The 14771-nt window shown below is 38.6% G+C and overlaps 1 protein-coding gene across 1 annotated transcript in view; it reads left to right on the top strand.

The window, feature by feature from the left end:
* The first annotated feature begins 5329 nt into the window (after positions 1-5329).
* The window catches only part of LOC141295553 (adenylate cyclase type 8), a 15011-nt gene continuing 5569 nt past the window's right edge, over positions 5330-14771 (top strand). The window contains exons 1-16 of the mRNA XM_073826783.1: positions 5330-6199; positions 6420-6569; positions 6647-6777; positions 6861-6972; positions 7130-7257; positions 8673-8831; positions 8918-9149; positions 10716-10904; positions 10988-11088; positions 11185-11386; positions 11781-11873; positions 12016-12188; positions 12295-12376; positions 13850-14008; positions 14193-14339; positions 14558-14650. Of these exons, the coding sequence (XP_073682884.1) occupies positions 5330-6199; positions 6420-6569; positions 6647-6777; positions 6861-6972; positions 7130-7257; positions 8673-8831; positions 8918-9149; positions 10716-10904; positions 10988-11088; positions 11185-11386; positions 11781-11873; positions 12016-12188; positions 12295-12376; positions 13850-14008; positions 14193-14339; positions 14558-14650 (3021 nt within the window). The remainder of the gene's footprint in view (positions 6200-6419; positions 6570-6646; positions 6778-6860; positions 6973-7129; positions 7258-8672; positions 8832-8917; positions 9150-10715; positions 10905-10987; positions 11089-11184; positions 11387-11780; positions 11874-12015; positions 12189-12294; positions 12377-13849; positions 14009-14192; positions 14340-14557; positions 14651-14771) is intronic.

The following is a 14771-nucleotide window of genomic DNA, read 5'->3' as shown; positions in this document are numbered from 1 at the left end:
CCGTGGCATGGAGGCAATCAGCCTGTGGCACTGCTGAGGTGTTATGGAGGCCCAGGATGCTTCGATAGCGGCCTTAAGCTCATCCAGAGTGTTGGGTCTTGCGTCTCTTAACTTTTTCTTCACAATATCCCACAGATTCTCTATGGGGTTCAGGTCAGGAGAGTTGGCAGGCCAATTGAGCACAGTAATACCATGGTCAGTAAACCATTTACCAGTGGTTTTGGCACTGTGAGCAGGTGCCAGGTCGTGCTGAAAAATGAAATCTTCATCTCCATAAAGCTTTTCAGCAGATGGAAGCATGAAGTGCTCCAAAATCTCCTGATAGCTAGCTGCATTGACCCTGCCCTTGATAAAACACAGTGGACCAACACAGCAGCTGACATGGCACCCCAGACCATCACTGACTGTGGGTACTTGACACTGGACTTCAGGCATTTTGGCATTTCCCTCCCCCCAGGCTTCCTCCAGACTCTGGCACCTTGATTTCCGAATGACATGCAGAATTTGCTTTCATCCGAAAAAAGTACTTTGGAACACTGCTTCTGCCGCTGTTTCTGGTTCAAAAGTGGCTTGACCTGGCGCCTGTACATGGTGGCTCTGGATGTTTCTACTCCAGACTCAGTCCACTGCTTCCGCAGGTCCCCCAAGGTCTGGAATCGGTCCTTCTCCACAATCTTCCTCAGGGTCCGGTCACCTCTTCTTGTTGTGCAGCGTTTTCTGCCACACCTTTTCCTTCCCACAGACTTCCCACTGAGGTGCCTTGATACAGCACTCTGGGAACAGCCTATTCGTTCAGAAATTTCTTTCTGCGTCTTACCCTCTTGCTTGAGGGTGTCAATGATGGCCTTCTGGACAGTAGTCAGGTCGGCAGTCTTACCCATGATTGCGGTTTTGCGAAATGAACCAGGCTGGGAGTTTTTAAAAGCCTCAGGAATCTTTTGCAGGTGTTTAGAGTTAATTAGTTGATTCAGATGATTAGGTTAATAGCTCGTTTAGAGAACCTTTTCATGATATGCTAATTTTTTGAGATAGGAATTTTGGGTTTTCATGAGCTGTATGCCAAAATCATCAATATTAAAACAATAAAAGGCTTGAACTACTTCAGTTGTGTGTAATGAATCTAAAATATATGAAAGTCTAATGTTTATCAGTACATTACAGAAAATAATGAACTTTATCACAATATGCTAATTTTTTGAAAAGGACCTGTATAATTACATATAATTTTGCATGTTTGTCACACTTTAATGTTTCAGATCATCAAACAAATTTAAATATTAATCAAATATAACACAAGTGAACACAACATGCAGTTTTTGAATTAAGTTTTTTTTATAATGAAGGGAAAACAAAACCCAAACCCACATGGCCCTGTGTGAAAAGGTGTTTGCCCCCTAAACTTAATAACTGGTTGGGCCATGCTTAGCAGCAACAACTGCAATCAAGCATTTGCGATAACTTGCAATGAGTCTGTTACAGCACTGTGCAGGAATTTTGTCCCACTCATCTTGGCAGAATAGTTGTAATTCAGCCACATTGGAGGGTTTTCGAGCATGAACCACCTTTTTAAAGTCATGCCACAGCATCTAATTAGGATTCAGGTCAGGACTTTGACTAGGCCACTCCAAAGTCTTCATTTTGTTTTTCCTCAGCCATTCAGAGGTGGATTTGGTGGTGTGTTTTGGATCATTGTCTTGCTGCAGAACCCAAGTTCACTTCAGCTTGAGGTCACAAACAGATGGCCGGACATTTTTTGGTAGACAGCAGAATTCATAGTTCCATTTATCACAGCAAGTCTTCCAGGTCCAGAAGCAGCAAAACAGCCCCAGACCATCACACTAACACCACCATATTTTACAGTTGATATGATGTTCTTTTTCTGAAATGCTGTGTTACTTTTACGCCAGATATAATGGGACACACAACTTCCAAAAAGTTAAACTTTTGTCTCGTCAGTCCACAGAGTATTTCCCCAAAAGTCTTGGGGATCATCAAGATGTGTTCTGGCAAAACTGAGACGAGCCTTTATGTTCTTTTTGCTCAGCAGCGGTTTTTGTCTTGGAACTCTGCCATGCAGGCCATTTTTGCCCAGTCTCTTTCTTATGGTGGAGTCATGAACACTGACCTTAACTGAGGCCTGTAGTTCTATAGATGTTGTTGTGGGGTCTTTTGTGACCTCTTGGATGAGTCGTCGCTGCGCTCTTGGGGTAATTTTGGTCGGTCGGCCACTCCTGGGAAGGTTCACCACTGTTCCATGTTTCGCCATTTGTGGATAATGGCTCTCACTGTAGTTTGCTAGAGTCCCAAAGCTTTAGAAATGGCTTTATAACCTTTTCAAGTCTGATAGATCTCAATTACTTTCTCATTTGTTCCTGAATTTCTTTGGATCTCAACATGTTGTGTAGCTTTTGAGGATCTTTAGGTCTACTTCACTTTGTCAGGCAGGTCCTATTTAAGTGATTTCTTGATTGCGAACAGGTGTGGCAGTAATCAGGCCTGGATGTCACTGGAGAAACTAAACTCAAAAGGAATCAAAAGGCTAAGCTGACCTTTGCTGAAGAGCATGTTGTGTGTAGAGAGAAGAACTCATCCAAAGTTATTTTGTTTGGCGCCAAACTGGGAAAAGACTGAAGCCCATAAGTGCATAAGTAAGTGAAAGGTAGAGGAGTGTCATGGTTTGAGGGAGAAGGAGTTTGCTACAACAGGATGAATGCAAATATGTATCAGAAACTCCTTCAACAACATGCAGTTTTTTCCCTCATAATCAGCCTTCAATTTTCATGCAAGACAATGCCCCATCACAATGGAAAACAGGTAAGGCAATTCTTGAAGGTAAGAACAGTGAAATAATGAAATGCTGGGCCAGAGTCCTGACCAAACTCAAAATCAAAAAGTTATGGCGGTTAAGAAACTCATTACAGTTACTAAACTATGGAAGAGAGTGGACCAAGATCACACTAGCACTGATGTGAGAAACTAGTGACATCCTGAGGCCACAGATGTGCAAAGTCATTCAACACAAGGGCCTCTACACCTACTGATTTTTGAGCTGTAACCCTCTAAAATTTTAGTTGTAATCTTCTTTTGTGCTTTAGTCATTACTGTTTTCTAATTTTGATCACTGTTTTTTCCATAAAATCAACTACATTAACTTTTTGAAACATAGAATAAACAAGCAGCTTTCCAAAAATACATTTCCAAAGCAATTCGATTTTAAACTAGAAATTACCTCCACACATAAACTCACCTGTCACAGACATTATCCTGTTAGCTGTGACCATGAGGCCTTAATTGATCACGTGCGCTTTTGCTGAGTAGATAATCCTCTATATTTCAACCTATTACTGCCTCTCAGTGTGTTTTTGTGTGCATGTGCATTAGATCCCAAGCCCCTTTCTCACTGCCTCGGTGCGGAGTTCACTTAAGTCCACTTATTTTTGCCTGTAAACATTTCCATCAAGAGTTGTGATTCTTCCATAGGATAAGCTTCAGCAGATTGTGCTCTGCTACCTCTCGGAAGGGTCAAGGCAGCTTTTCAGACCATCTGGCAGAGCAATCACTTCATTACCTGAAGACAGCGCTACTCCAAACTGACTCAGTCAGCCTCAGACAGGACTGGAGTGGGCTTCAACCAATGCCAAGGAGTTTGTTAATGCGAGGTCACGGATAACATGGTTGGAAGGTATCAGGATGAGTAATTTACATAACTATGCAAAGCATAGTTATGGTGCATGGCATCGCAGATGGGAAAATTGTCAAAGAAGACTCATTCTGTGCTCAGCTGCAGAGTATCCCACCTTTGAGGGACAAGAATGAACCATTTTAAACATTTGCTTGGGTCTGGATCAGTTTAACTGGGATACTGTTCATAGAGGAGCAGATGCATGCAACGTTACATGATTTATCAAGCTTGCAGCGCCATATCAATGGCAAGTATCCTTCCACCTACTTTTACTTTCATTGCTTGTCTATATGTTTAAATCAATTTATGCGTTTGGTGAGTCTTAAACTAATTTTAGAGTATTCTTAGAGGCGAAAAATCATTTTGAGGAGTACTGAACTGGGGGGTATTAGACTTGTTTTAGGGGTATTTGGAATGGTACTGAACTTGTGAGGTACTCTAGTATACTGACCTTGTTTTAGGGGTATTTTGGGGATTAATAAACTAATTTTTGGGGGTATTCCGGAGGGTACTGAACTTGTTTTGTAAGTCTTTGGGGGCATTGAACTTGTTTTGGGGTGCTTCGGAGGGTACTCAACTTGTGTATAGACCTTGTAATTGTTATGGGGTACTGAACTCATTTTAAGGGTATTTCGGGAGGTAATAAATTAATTTTGGGGTATTCTTGGAGGGTACTGAACTTGTTTTGGGAGTATTGGGGGTACTGAACTTGTTTTAGGGGTATTTTAAAACTATGGGGCTGTTCTATGGGATACTGAACTTGTTTTGGGAGTCTTTAACTTTTTTTGGGGGGGGGGGGGTATTCTAGAGGGTACTAAACCTGTTTTGGGAATCTTGGGGTAATTGTTAAGGGGCACTGAACTTGTTTCAGGGGTACTTTGTGCAGTATTAAACTCATTTTAGGGTATTCTTGGGGGTATAAACATAATTTTGTGGGTATTCTGGGAGGTACTAAACTTGTTTTGGGGTACTGAAATTGTTTTAGGGGTATTTTGGAGGATTTTTAACTCGTGGGGTACTCTGTGGTACTGACCTTGTTTTGGTATTTGTTAAGGGGTACTGAAGTTGTTTTAGAGCTATTTGGGGGAGTATTAAATAATTTTAGGGGGAATCCTTGGAGGTATTGAACTTGTTTTGGGAGTCTTAGTGGGTACTGACCTTGTTTTGGTAACTGTAATGGGATACTGAAGTCGTTTCACGGGTACTATGGGGAGTATTCAACTAATTTTAGGTTACTCTTGGGGATAAAAAACTCATTTGGGGGTATTCTGGGGGGCACTAAACTTGTTTTGAAGTACTGACCTTATTTTGGTCATTGTTAACTTTTTTTATGGGTATTCTGTGGAAACTAATTTAGGGTATTATTTAGGGTAAAAACAACTCATTTGGGGTGTTCTGGTGGTATTGAACCAGATTTGAGCGTATTCTGGGGTATTTTAAAAGGCTCTGTGCTTGTGTATTGTCATGTTACATACAATGTTATTTAATGTTAAAGTTTGTTTTTTGGGTTTCATTCTGATACAACTTCAGTGTTCCATCCAGACTATTAAATCATTTTCTTTTCTGTCTTGTTTTAGGTTTGTGCAGTTGATACAGGTCTTGAGCTGAGTTTTGGGATCTAAAGCCTCCTCAGATCAGGTTCAGATCATGGCTTTGAGTTCTACAGAAGTCACTATTCCACCTAAGTTATGCACAGCTGCCTCCTCCAACCTGAAACACAAGCAGCTAATGTGGCAGAATGCAGTACGCCACATTATCGACCAGCGAGGGATCCACCATGAGGGGCGAGCAGCCAATTCTCGCAAAATCATTGTTACCGATGCCTACATCGATGACATCAACAGGCAGATTCGTAACAAAGCTGCGCGGGGCAACGTAGGCATTCATAAGCGCCGTTCCTCAGCAGCCCGCATCCATCCATTACAAGAACGAAATTCCACCTGCACACGCAAATCCACAGACTCGCTCTGTGATGCTGACTTCTTCGTAAGCTGGGGCTCCACAGTGTATGGCATCTTCCTTCCAGTTCTCCACCACAAGTTTAAATCTCATGATCTCGAGCATCTGTACCAGCAGCATTCATCGGGTCAGCGCCGAACTTCCCTTGTAGTCACAAATGTTATCGATATCCTTACCAAACTCTATATTCTCTTCATCTACCTAGCTGTGGCCCCTGAGATGGTGAACTCTCAGCGAGGATGGTTGGCTGGGCTCTTCATGGGACTTGCAGCAGTCATATGTGTCTTAGTTCTGACCTGTAAAGGATTGATGTCTCCAGATTACCTGCGCTATGCTGGGCTGGCAAGTTGGTTGTCCCAGACGGTGCAGGTGCTAGGTGGTTTGGCATATGGGTTGGAGAAAGACCAGTCCTGGTATGTGCTCTTCACCCTGTTCGCCACCTACACACTTTTGCCCCTACCTCTACTATGGTCCATCTGCATAGGGTTCTTCACCGCTGCCTTGCACCTGTTGGTGGATGCACTTAGGAATTACAATGATGCAGCCATTGTAAGAAAGGTAAAGAAGATTCCACGCTCAAGCTCCAAGCTCATCAAACCTTAGATACTCACATTAGAATCAAAAGTAAAAGGAAATCAGTGCTTCTTTGAAATGACAAATGAATAAGCCATCATCTCAAGACAATCTTCAACCACTTGGTCAACTTGAAAGTTGAATGAGGGTCGTCATGTTCATTTCAGAAACTGTGCTAACTTTTATTCTTGGTTTTTTTTTTCAGTTACTAGCAAAAGGTCTGTTGTACATGGGTATGAATACCGCAGGGCTGTTTATCCACTACTTATCGGATCGCGCCCAAAGGCAGGCATTCCTTGAGACTCGGCGATGCATTGAAGGACGAGTCAAAATGGAACGAGAGAACCAGAGACAGGTTTGAGATTCTTGACCTAATAAGATATTCTTAGATCATTAATATAAAACTTTTGAAGAGGAATCGTTTTGCATTAGGAGCGCTTGGTGATGTCCATTCTTCCTCGATTTATTGTTACGGAGATGATTGGTGATATGACTGCTATGGATGATGAATTGCTACCTCAACAATTCCATAAGACCTACATCCATCAATACAAAGATGTCAGGTACATGCAGCTCTCTGTGCAGTACTATGTTCCAGTGCATTTAGGTTGCATGATATGAACATGTATATGTGGTCTTGTCTCAGTATCCTGTTTGCTGATATAAAAGGCTTTACCACTCTCTCCATGACCATGTCGGCTCAGGAATTGGTGCGCACACTCAATGAGCTGTTCGGCCGCTTTGATCGCCTTGCTGAGGTGAGAAAGATTAACCTTTGAGTTTCACAGTTGGGGAAAAGGTTTATGGTCATTGTCTTACATTTTGTTGCAGCTATTCTAAATTTCTTGGCAATCACATTTAGTTTTAGTGCCAAAAGCAATAATAAAAACTGAAAGATATCTTTCGATATTTTAGGAGAATCACTGCATGAGGATAAAGATTCTTGGAGATTGTTATTACTGTGTGTCTGGGGTCCCTGAGCCCCAAACTGCACATGCTCGCTGTTGTGTGGAGATGGGTCTGGCAATGATCAATACTATACGGTGTGTGCTGCATGATTTGTACAACTACCTTAAGGTTTTGTGTGTAATTCTGAATGTTTGTCCCAGTTTAATGTGCAGATTGTAAGCAAGTGTTTCATACATATATTTTCTTCAGTGAGTTACTCTGTGGCGCAATCAAAACATTGCACTTTCATTGATCTTTTGGAGGTGTGTCCAATCCTGATTCTGGAGGTTTATTGACCTTCAAAGTTCAGGTCCAGCCCTAGTTAAATACACCTGAACCAACTAGTCAAGGACTTCAAGATTACTGGAGACATCATGTTGAAGGCTGAAGCTGAACTGTAGGACACTGACCCTCCTGGATCAGGATTGGACACACCTGATATTCTGGAACATTTATATTTAATGTTGGGCAAAAATCAACATAATCATATTGTCCTATCATCAACTTTTGGGATTGCAGATACACAATATTATGATGCAAATTTATTTAATTGTTTACTTAGATTCATAACCAGAGAGTGAACAAACTCCAGGGTATGGGTAAAGGCAGCTTCATGTTAGTGTAATCTATTAACATTGTATCTTTGAAGATCAGTTTTCACCGGTTAATGCATCATGTTTTCTTCTGGAGCATCAGTGAGCATTTTAACCTTCTGTGATAGTTGCATATTCCCTCAGTTGTCCTTAAGTTCATTGCACAAAATTTCATGATTTTCTTTTTTCGTTTTCATCATCCTTTCCTATCAAAATTCTTGCTACAGACGCAAAAACTTGAACCTGATCCAAACGTTTTGATAACAGACAGAGACGCGTAAAATGTGACGTCATATTTATTTTTTAACATGCAAAAATTTCATACTCAGTGTGCAATGACCCTGAGTGTGAAAAGATGGACCTCAAAATCATGAAGTTATTGTTGAGAAAGGGTTCAAATACCAAAGAATTTGTGGCACCTGACAGATTTTTCTGAAGAACAGCGGGCATTTTAACTGTTCAGGACAAGCAAGGGACTCATGAAAAACTCTCACTGAACAAAAAGACAATGAAACAATGATGTAAATTTTTAAATGGGGTAATTTTTATAAATTCAACTTTTATTTTCTCTTGTGAAATATATGTAAATGTCTTTTATGTGAAATATCTTTTTCAGGTCAGTACTAAATAAATAAAAAATAACATGCATTTTGTATGATCCATTTTATTTTGGTAAAGTAACTAACATTTTGCAAATTCTGCAAGGTGTATGTAAACTTTTGACATCCGAAATTTTCGCACATTAAAAAATAAATACAAAGTCAATCATGTCTACATACTGCATCCAAAACTTTTGTCCGTCATAAAAAAATTGGATCAGGTTCAATTTTCTGAAAATTCTGGAGTGTGCAAAGACCCTAATTCTGCTGATGAAAACAAAATTTTTATGATGTTAAGCTTCCCATTCTTTTTGTCAGTTATGTACGTAAGGAGCTGAAGAGAGATGTGGACATGCGTATCGGCATCCACTCTGGCTCGGTTCTGTGTGGCGTTTTGGGTCTGCAGAAATGGCAGTTTGATGTTTGGTCCTGGGACGTAGATGTTGCCAACATGCTAGAGGCTGGAGGAATCCCAGGGCAAGTACACCAGATCATTAGCATTGTCATATGTTTAGCTGAATATAATTGATATTAGAATAATGAATCTAATTGTATAATAATAGGAGGATTCATATATCACGAGCAACCCTGGACTGTCTAGCAGGGGTATATGAGACAGAAGAAGGTCGAGGCCATGAGCGGAATGAGTTTCTACGAAAGCACAAGATCGACACTTTTCTGATCTGCCATACGCCCCAGGAAGACAAGGAACCCCATAAAGTCCGGAGGACCAGCAAGGATGAGACCACATGGAGTGCTGAGCTTCCCTTCGATAACATCATTGGAATGAACTGCGTGAGTCTGAGCCTCATAAACCTTACTTAGATCTGAAAGCCCTCTCTAGTTAGTCATAAGATAAATAAAGTTATTAAACCTGTTAAAAAGTGCCACACTGTGTTATTCAGTGAATCCTTTGGTAACTTTATCACCAGCTTCAGTGGCACGGTCCATTACATTAGAAAATAATTTATAAGTAAAACAAAACAAAAACATGTTTACTTCATTAAAATTCTGTCATCATTTTCTCACCCTCCACTTGTCCCAAACCTGAGTGAGTTTTTATTTTATTTTATAGCACACACACACACAAAAAAAAGGAATTTTGAAGATTGTTGGTAACCAAACAGTTAGCCACTGACTTTTGTACAGGGTTCATACAATGTGCTTAAAGTGCTTGAAAGTACTTGAATTTAAAATTTAAGGCCTGGAAAACCCTTATAGCAATATTCCTAAAGAGGTATATGAAAAGTGGTTGAATTATTGAAAGACAATGTATCTATTAAATAAGTTTTTTTCAATAAGCACAAAATAACCCCATCCTACCTTTTTCGCTTATTTCAGTTCATTTCATAAAACTAGTTAGCTAAGCGAGTAGTAGTACTGATATGGCTGAAGATGTGGAAAAAAAGGAAAAGATGAACCGAATCAAGTAATTTATGCTAAGACTGCTCTAATTGACTGCTCTAAGCGATTCACTAGCAAAAACCAGATCAAATTAAAAGAGCCATTCATTTTTTAATTTTGCTTTTCGAGGAGCTTTCTTTTTTTTTTCAGGACTTCGGAGCAATTTCGCAAATCGCAATTTTCTTTTTTTCTTAAACAGAAGAAAACATCAAACCATTAAGGCAGTAGTTAACAAAACAAAGAAAAAAGAAAGTATACACAAATACAAATCCCTTAAGATTAATCAATTGTGGTTTTTCTATAATAAAAGTGTTTTGTAATAATTTGGTATTTGCATGTGCTTCACATTTTACAGTCTCTGTAGGAACCCTGTATGTATTTTTTTTTTTCAAACTATAGAAGTCACTGGCTACGTAATCAGTTTGGTTACCAACATTCTTCAAAATATCTTCTTTCATGCACAACAGAATAAAAAAAACAAAAGAAGAAATTATTAAATGTTCTCGTAGCTTCTAAAAAATTAAGTTTGAACCACCGATGTCAAATGGACTATTTTAATGATGCCTATACCGTTCTGGGCCTTGAACGTGGTAGTTGCATTGCTGTCTATGCAGGGTCAGAAGCCTCTCAGATTTCATTAAAGTTGTCTTAATTTGTGTTCCGAAGAGGAACGAAAGGCTTACAAGTTTGGAATGACACGAGGGTCAGTAATTAATGATTCAATTAGCATTATATCATTATAATTATGAATGAATGAAATGATTTTAAATTAATTTAAATTAATAATTTTTAATTTGATTTAAAGAAATTAGTACGTAAAAATAAATATATTTACAATATACATCCAATATGATAAAAAGAAAACTAATAACCAGTGTTCTTTTCTATTAAAAATAGTTCTAGAATTTTTCTCCACTTCAAAAATAGATGTATTGCTTTTGTTTTTTCATCTTTTAGATCTTAGCCACTTTCACCAATGGCTCCCTGGTGCAGCTGCCCAATCATATTACTCCTCATTGTGCTGGGTCTCGAGAAATCAACAAGAGAATCAAGCAAGCCATCGAGGTGCGCAGTAGTGAGCGAATGCGCAAAGAACAAATCACACCCTTCACGCTGGTCTTCAAAGACAGACACATCGAGGGAAAGGTATGGACCGCAGAGAAACAGCTTTTAAAGTTTGTACAGCATTTTGACTTATAACTAGGCCCACAGTAAATTTGTACTTTCAGTTTTCTCAAATGAGAGACGAGATGTTCAAATCCAACTTGGCCTGCTCATTCCTAATGCTCCTCTTCATCATGGCCGTTCAGGCCCTTATCCCCTCACCACAGTGAGATATTACTATTCTCTCAAAAGCCTAATGTGCACTTTATTTGATTTTTGAAATGTAGCAGTATTACATTTTTGGTATTGTTCTGTCACACAGAATCTGTCCTATGGTAATCCAGTTTTTAGTATTCCTGTTTGTCTACGTGCTACTTCTTCTGGTAACACTGGCTGAAGAATTTAAGTGCTCCCCGCCGTACTTACAGCATCTGTGCTGCTGGATCCACGAGACCAAGAGCATCCGTAACCTGCTCACCCTCACCGCTATTGCCATTAACTTTGGTGTGGCCTCCTGTGATATTGTGAGTGCCAGAAATACTAGCCGTTTCGACGAAATTAAAGCGCTAGTTCACTAAAAAATGAAAATTCTGTCATTAATTACTCACCCTCATGTCGTTCCAAACCTGTAAGACCTTTGTTCATCTTTGAAACACAAATGAATATATTTTTGATGAAATCCAAGCGCTTTCTGACCATGCATAAACAGCAACGCAACTGACACATTCAAGGCTTAGAAAGGTAGTAAGGATATTGTTAAACTAGTCCAAAAATACTGAGCTCTGAAGATGAATGAAGGTCTTTTGTGTTTGGAATAACATAAGGGTGAATACTTAATGACAAAATGTTCATTTTTGGGTGAACTATCCCTTTAAAATGCTTCTCTTAACCTGTCTACCATTTTTTTATACTGTACAGTTGTGGTGTAACACAGTTGAAGAGGCTAAAGAAAGTAACAAGAACTCAGAACAAGGCGCACAGTGGCCAGTAAACATCTGCACCCATCCTGAGGTACAGTAGATACATATTAAATACATAAGTGTGACAACTTTCAGTAATGCTTATTCTGATAAAGCCATCCAAATTTTACACCATTTCATGATCAGTCACTCCTCTAAATGCAGTACGCTTAATTCTGTCTGTCTCTCTGCAGTTCTTTGTTTTGAGTGGTGTGCTGGCCATGGTCACCTGTGCTGTGTTCCTGAGGCTCAGCTGTCTGTTGAAGTTAGCAGTACTTATCTTAGTCATTGCAGTTTACACATACCTCATTGAGGTAGCCTTCCATGTGCTTTTTATCCGCCAACACCAAAACGGCCAAATTCAGAGGTACAAAGTTACAGTATAAGAAAGTGTAGATTTGTCAACAAAATACTTGGACTGTTGAATTGTTGTGGCCCTTCTGACATATACTGTATTTGTGTGTTTTGCCCAGATCTCAATACCTCAGACGCAAAGGCGTTTCTGTATTGCTAATGGCCATGTTTGTTGTGGTCGTCCTCTACAACAGTAGACAGGTATTCTATTAAAAGCTTATTCAAATGTTTCATTATAGGAATTTTTTATACAGTATGCTCCTACTCGTGATTTAAATAATATAAAATCATTATATATTTATTTAACGGGATAGTTCACCCAAAAAAGAAATTCTGTTCATATGGGTTTGCAATTACATGAGGGTGAGTAATTAATGACAGAATTTTTGGGTGAACTATCCATTAACAATTAAAAATTATATTTATGTTGAATTATACAGTTGAAGTCAAAAGTTTACATACACCTTGCAGAATCTGCAAAATGTTAATTGTTTTAGCAAACTAAGAGGGATCATACAAAATGCATGTTATTTTTTATTTAGTACTGACTTGAATAAGATATTTCACATAAAAGACGTTTACATATAGTCCACAAGAAAAAAATAATAGTTGAATTTATAAAAAAGTTTAAAAGTTTACATACACTTGATTCTTAATACTGTGTTGTTACCTGAATGATCTAAAGCTCAAGAGTCCCTTGTTAGTCCTGAACAGGTAAACTGCCTGCTGTTCTTCAGAAAAGTCCTTCAGGTCCCACAAATTTTTCAGCATTTTTGTGTAATTGAACCCTTTCCAACATTGACTGTATGATTTTTACACACTGAGGAACTGAGGGACTCATATGCAACTATTACAGAAGGTTCAAACGCTCACTGATGCTCCAGAACAAAACGCGATTCATTAAGAGCTGGGGGTTGAAAACTTTTGAACAGAATTAAGATGTATACATTTTTCTTATTTTGCCTAAATATCATATTTTTTCCATTTAGTACTGCCCTTCAGATGCTAAAGAAGATGCTTACATGTTTCCCGGAAGACAAAATAAGTAAAATTTGCAGATTTTCAAGTTCCAAAAGTTTTCACCCCCGGCTCTAAATGCATTGTGTTTCCTTCTGAGGCATCAGAGAGTGTTTGAACCTTCTGTAATAGTTGCATATGAGTCCCTCAGTTGTCCTCAGTGTGAAATGATGAATCCCAAAATCATACAGTCATTGTTGGATCACTAAACAACAACAAGAAAACAGCTGTGGATCATTCAGGTAACAACACAGTATTAAGAATCAAGTGTATGAAAACTTTTGAACAGGGTCATTTTTATAAATATTAATATATATATTATATATAATATATAAATTTTCTCTTGTGGACTATATGTAAACATCTTTTATGTGAAATATCTTATTCAAGTCAGTACTGAATAAAAAATAACTTGCATTTTGTATGATTCCTCTTATTTTGGTAAAATAATTAACATTTTGCAGATTCTGCAAGGTGTATGTAAACTTTTAACTTCAACCGTATCAGTTAACAATAATCAAATGGTCACTTAGCTATAATTATCATCCTGTTGTTTAAAAAAATAATAAAAAATCTATTACTCACATGCAGTTTTATATATTCATCTGTGCTTTATTTCAGTATGATTGAAGAAATTATTTCTGCCTAATCCTACAGTTAGAAACTACAGCCAGGCTTGACTTCCTGTGGCGTCTTAAGGCCAGACAGGAAGTGGAGGACATGAAGGAACTGAGGGAGCATAATGAATGTCTGTTGTACAACATCCTTCCTGCCCATGTCGCTCGGCACTTTCTTGAGAGAGACAGAAATAATGAGGTAGTTGCATGGATTATTGAATGCAGATCCTAATCGTTTAATCTTTGGTCAGAAAATAAGTAATAATATAAATAATATAATTATTCAGCTATTGTTTACAATTAAAATTTCAGTAGTTAAATAGCACTTTCATTAATCCGTAAGTATAAATAATTTTCTCTGTGTGAATTATTTTGATTCCAAGGACCTGTTCTCTGAATCCTACGATCGAGTTGGGGTGATGTTTGCTTCCATTCCAGGCTTTACAGATTATTACGAGAAGAAAGAGTTGATTCATCAAGATGTGGAGTGTCTGCGTCTTCTTAATGAGATCATCGCAGACTTTGATGAGGTATATGGATTTGTGCAGCATCCTCTTAGTGCCAAATGTCGTCAAAGCCCAACTATAGACATGCTGATAGTTTTAACGGATAACAGCAGCTCGGATGTTACTAATGGAATGTATTTCAAATGTGCAAATGCTCACTTCTTTATCATAATATACTGTAATAGTGAGAAATTTAAATTTGAGAGACAGGCTTACTTAATCTTTTTTCTCTGTTCCCTTAGCTACTGGAAGAGGCTTACTTCCAGGAGATAGAGAAAATCAAAACCATTGGCAGCTGCTACATGGCTGCATCTGGACTGTCTCCTGAAAAGCAGGTGTGTGCTACAATCATAGTTAATCTAGTAACGAAATAGTTAAAGGAGAACTCCGGTGTGATATTGACCTAAAGTGTATTGAATCATGATACCGAGTGTGAACGTACCTTGCATATTTCAT

The sequence above is a fragment of the Garra rufa genome, chromosome 21, assembly GCF_049309525.1.
Source record: "Garra rufa chromosome 21, GarRuf1.0, whole genome shotgun sequence".
NCBI lineage: Eukaryota > Metazoa > Chordata > Actinopteri > Cypriniformes > Cyprinidae > Garra > Garra rufa.
Note: the sequence above shows the minus strand (reverse complement) of the source record. Positions and strands in the feature narration are given on the sequence as shown.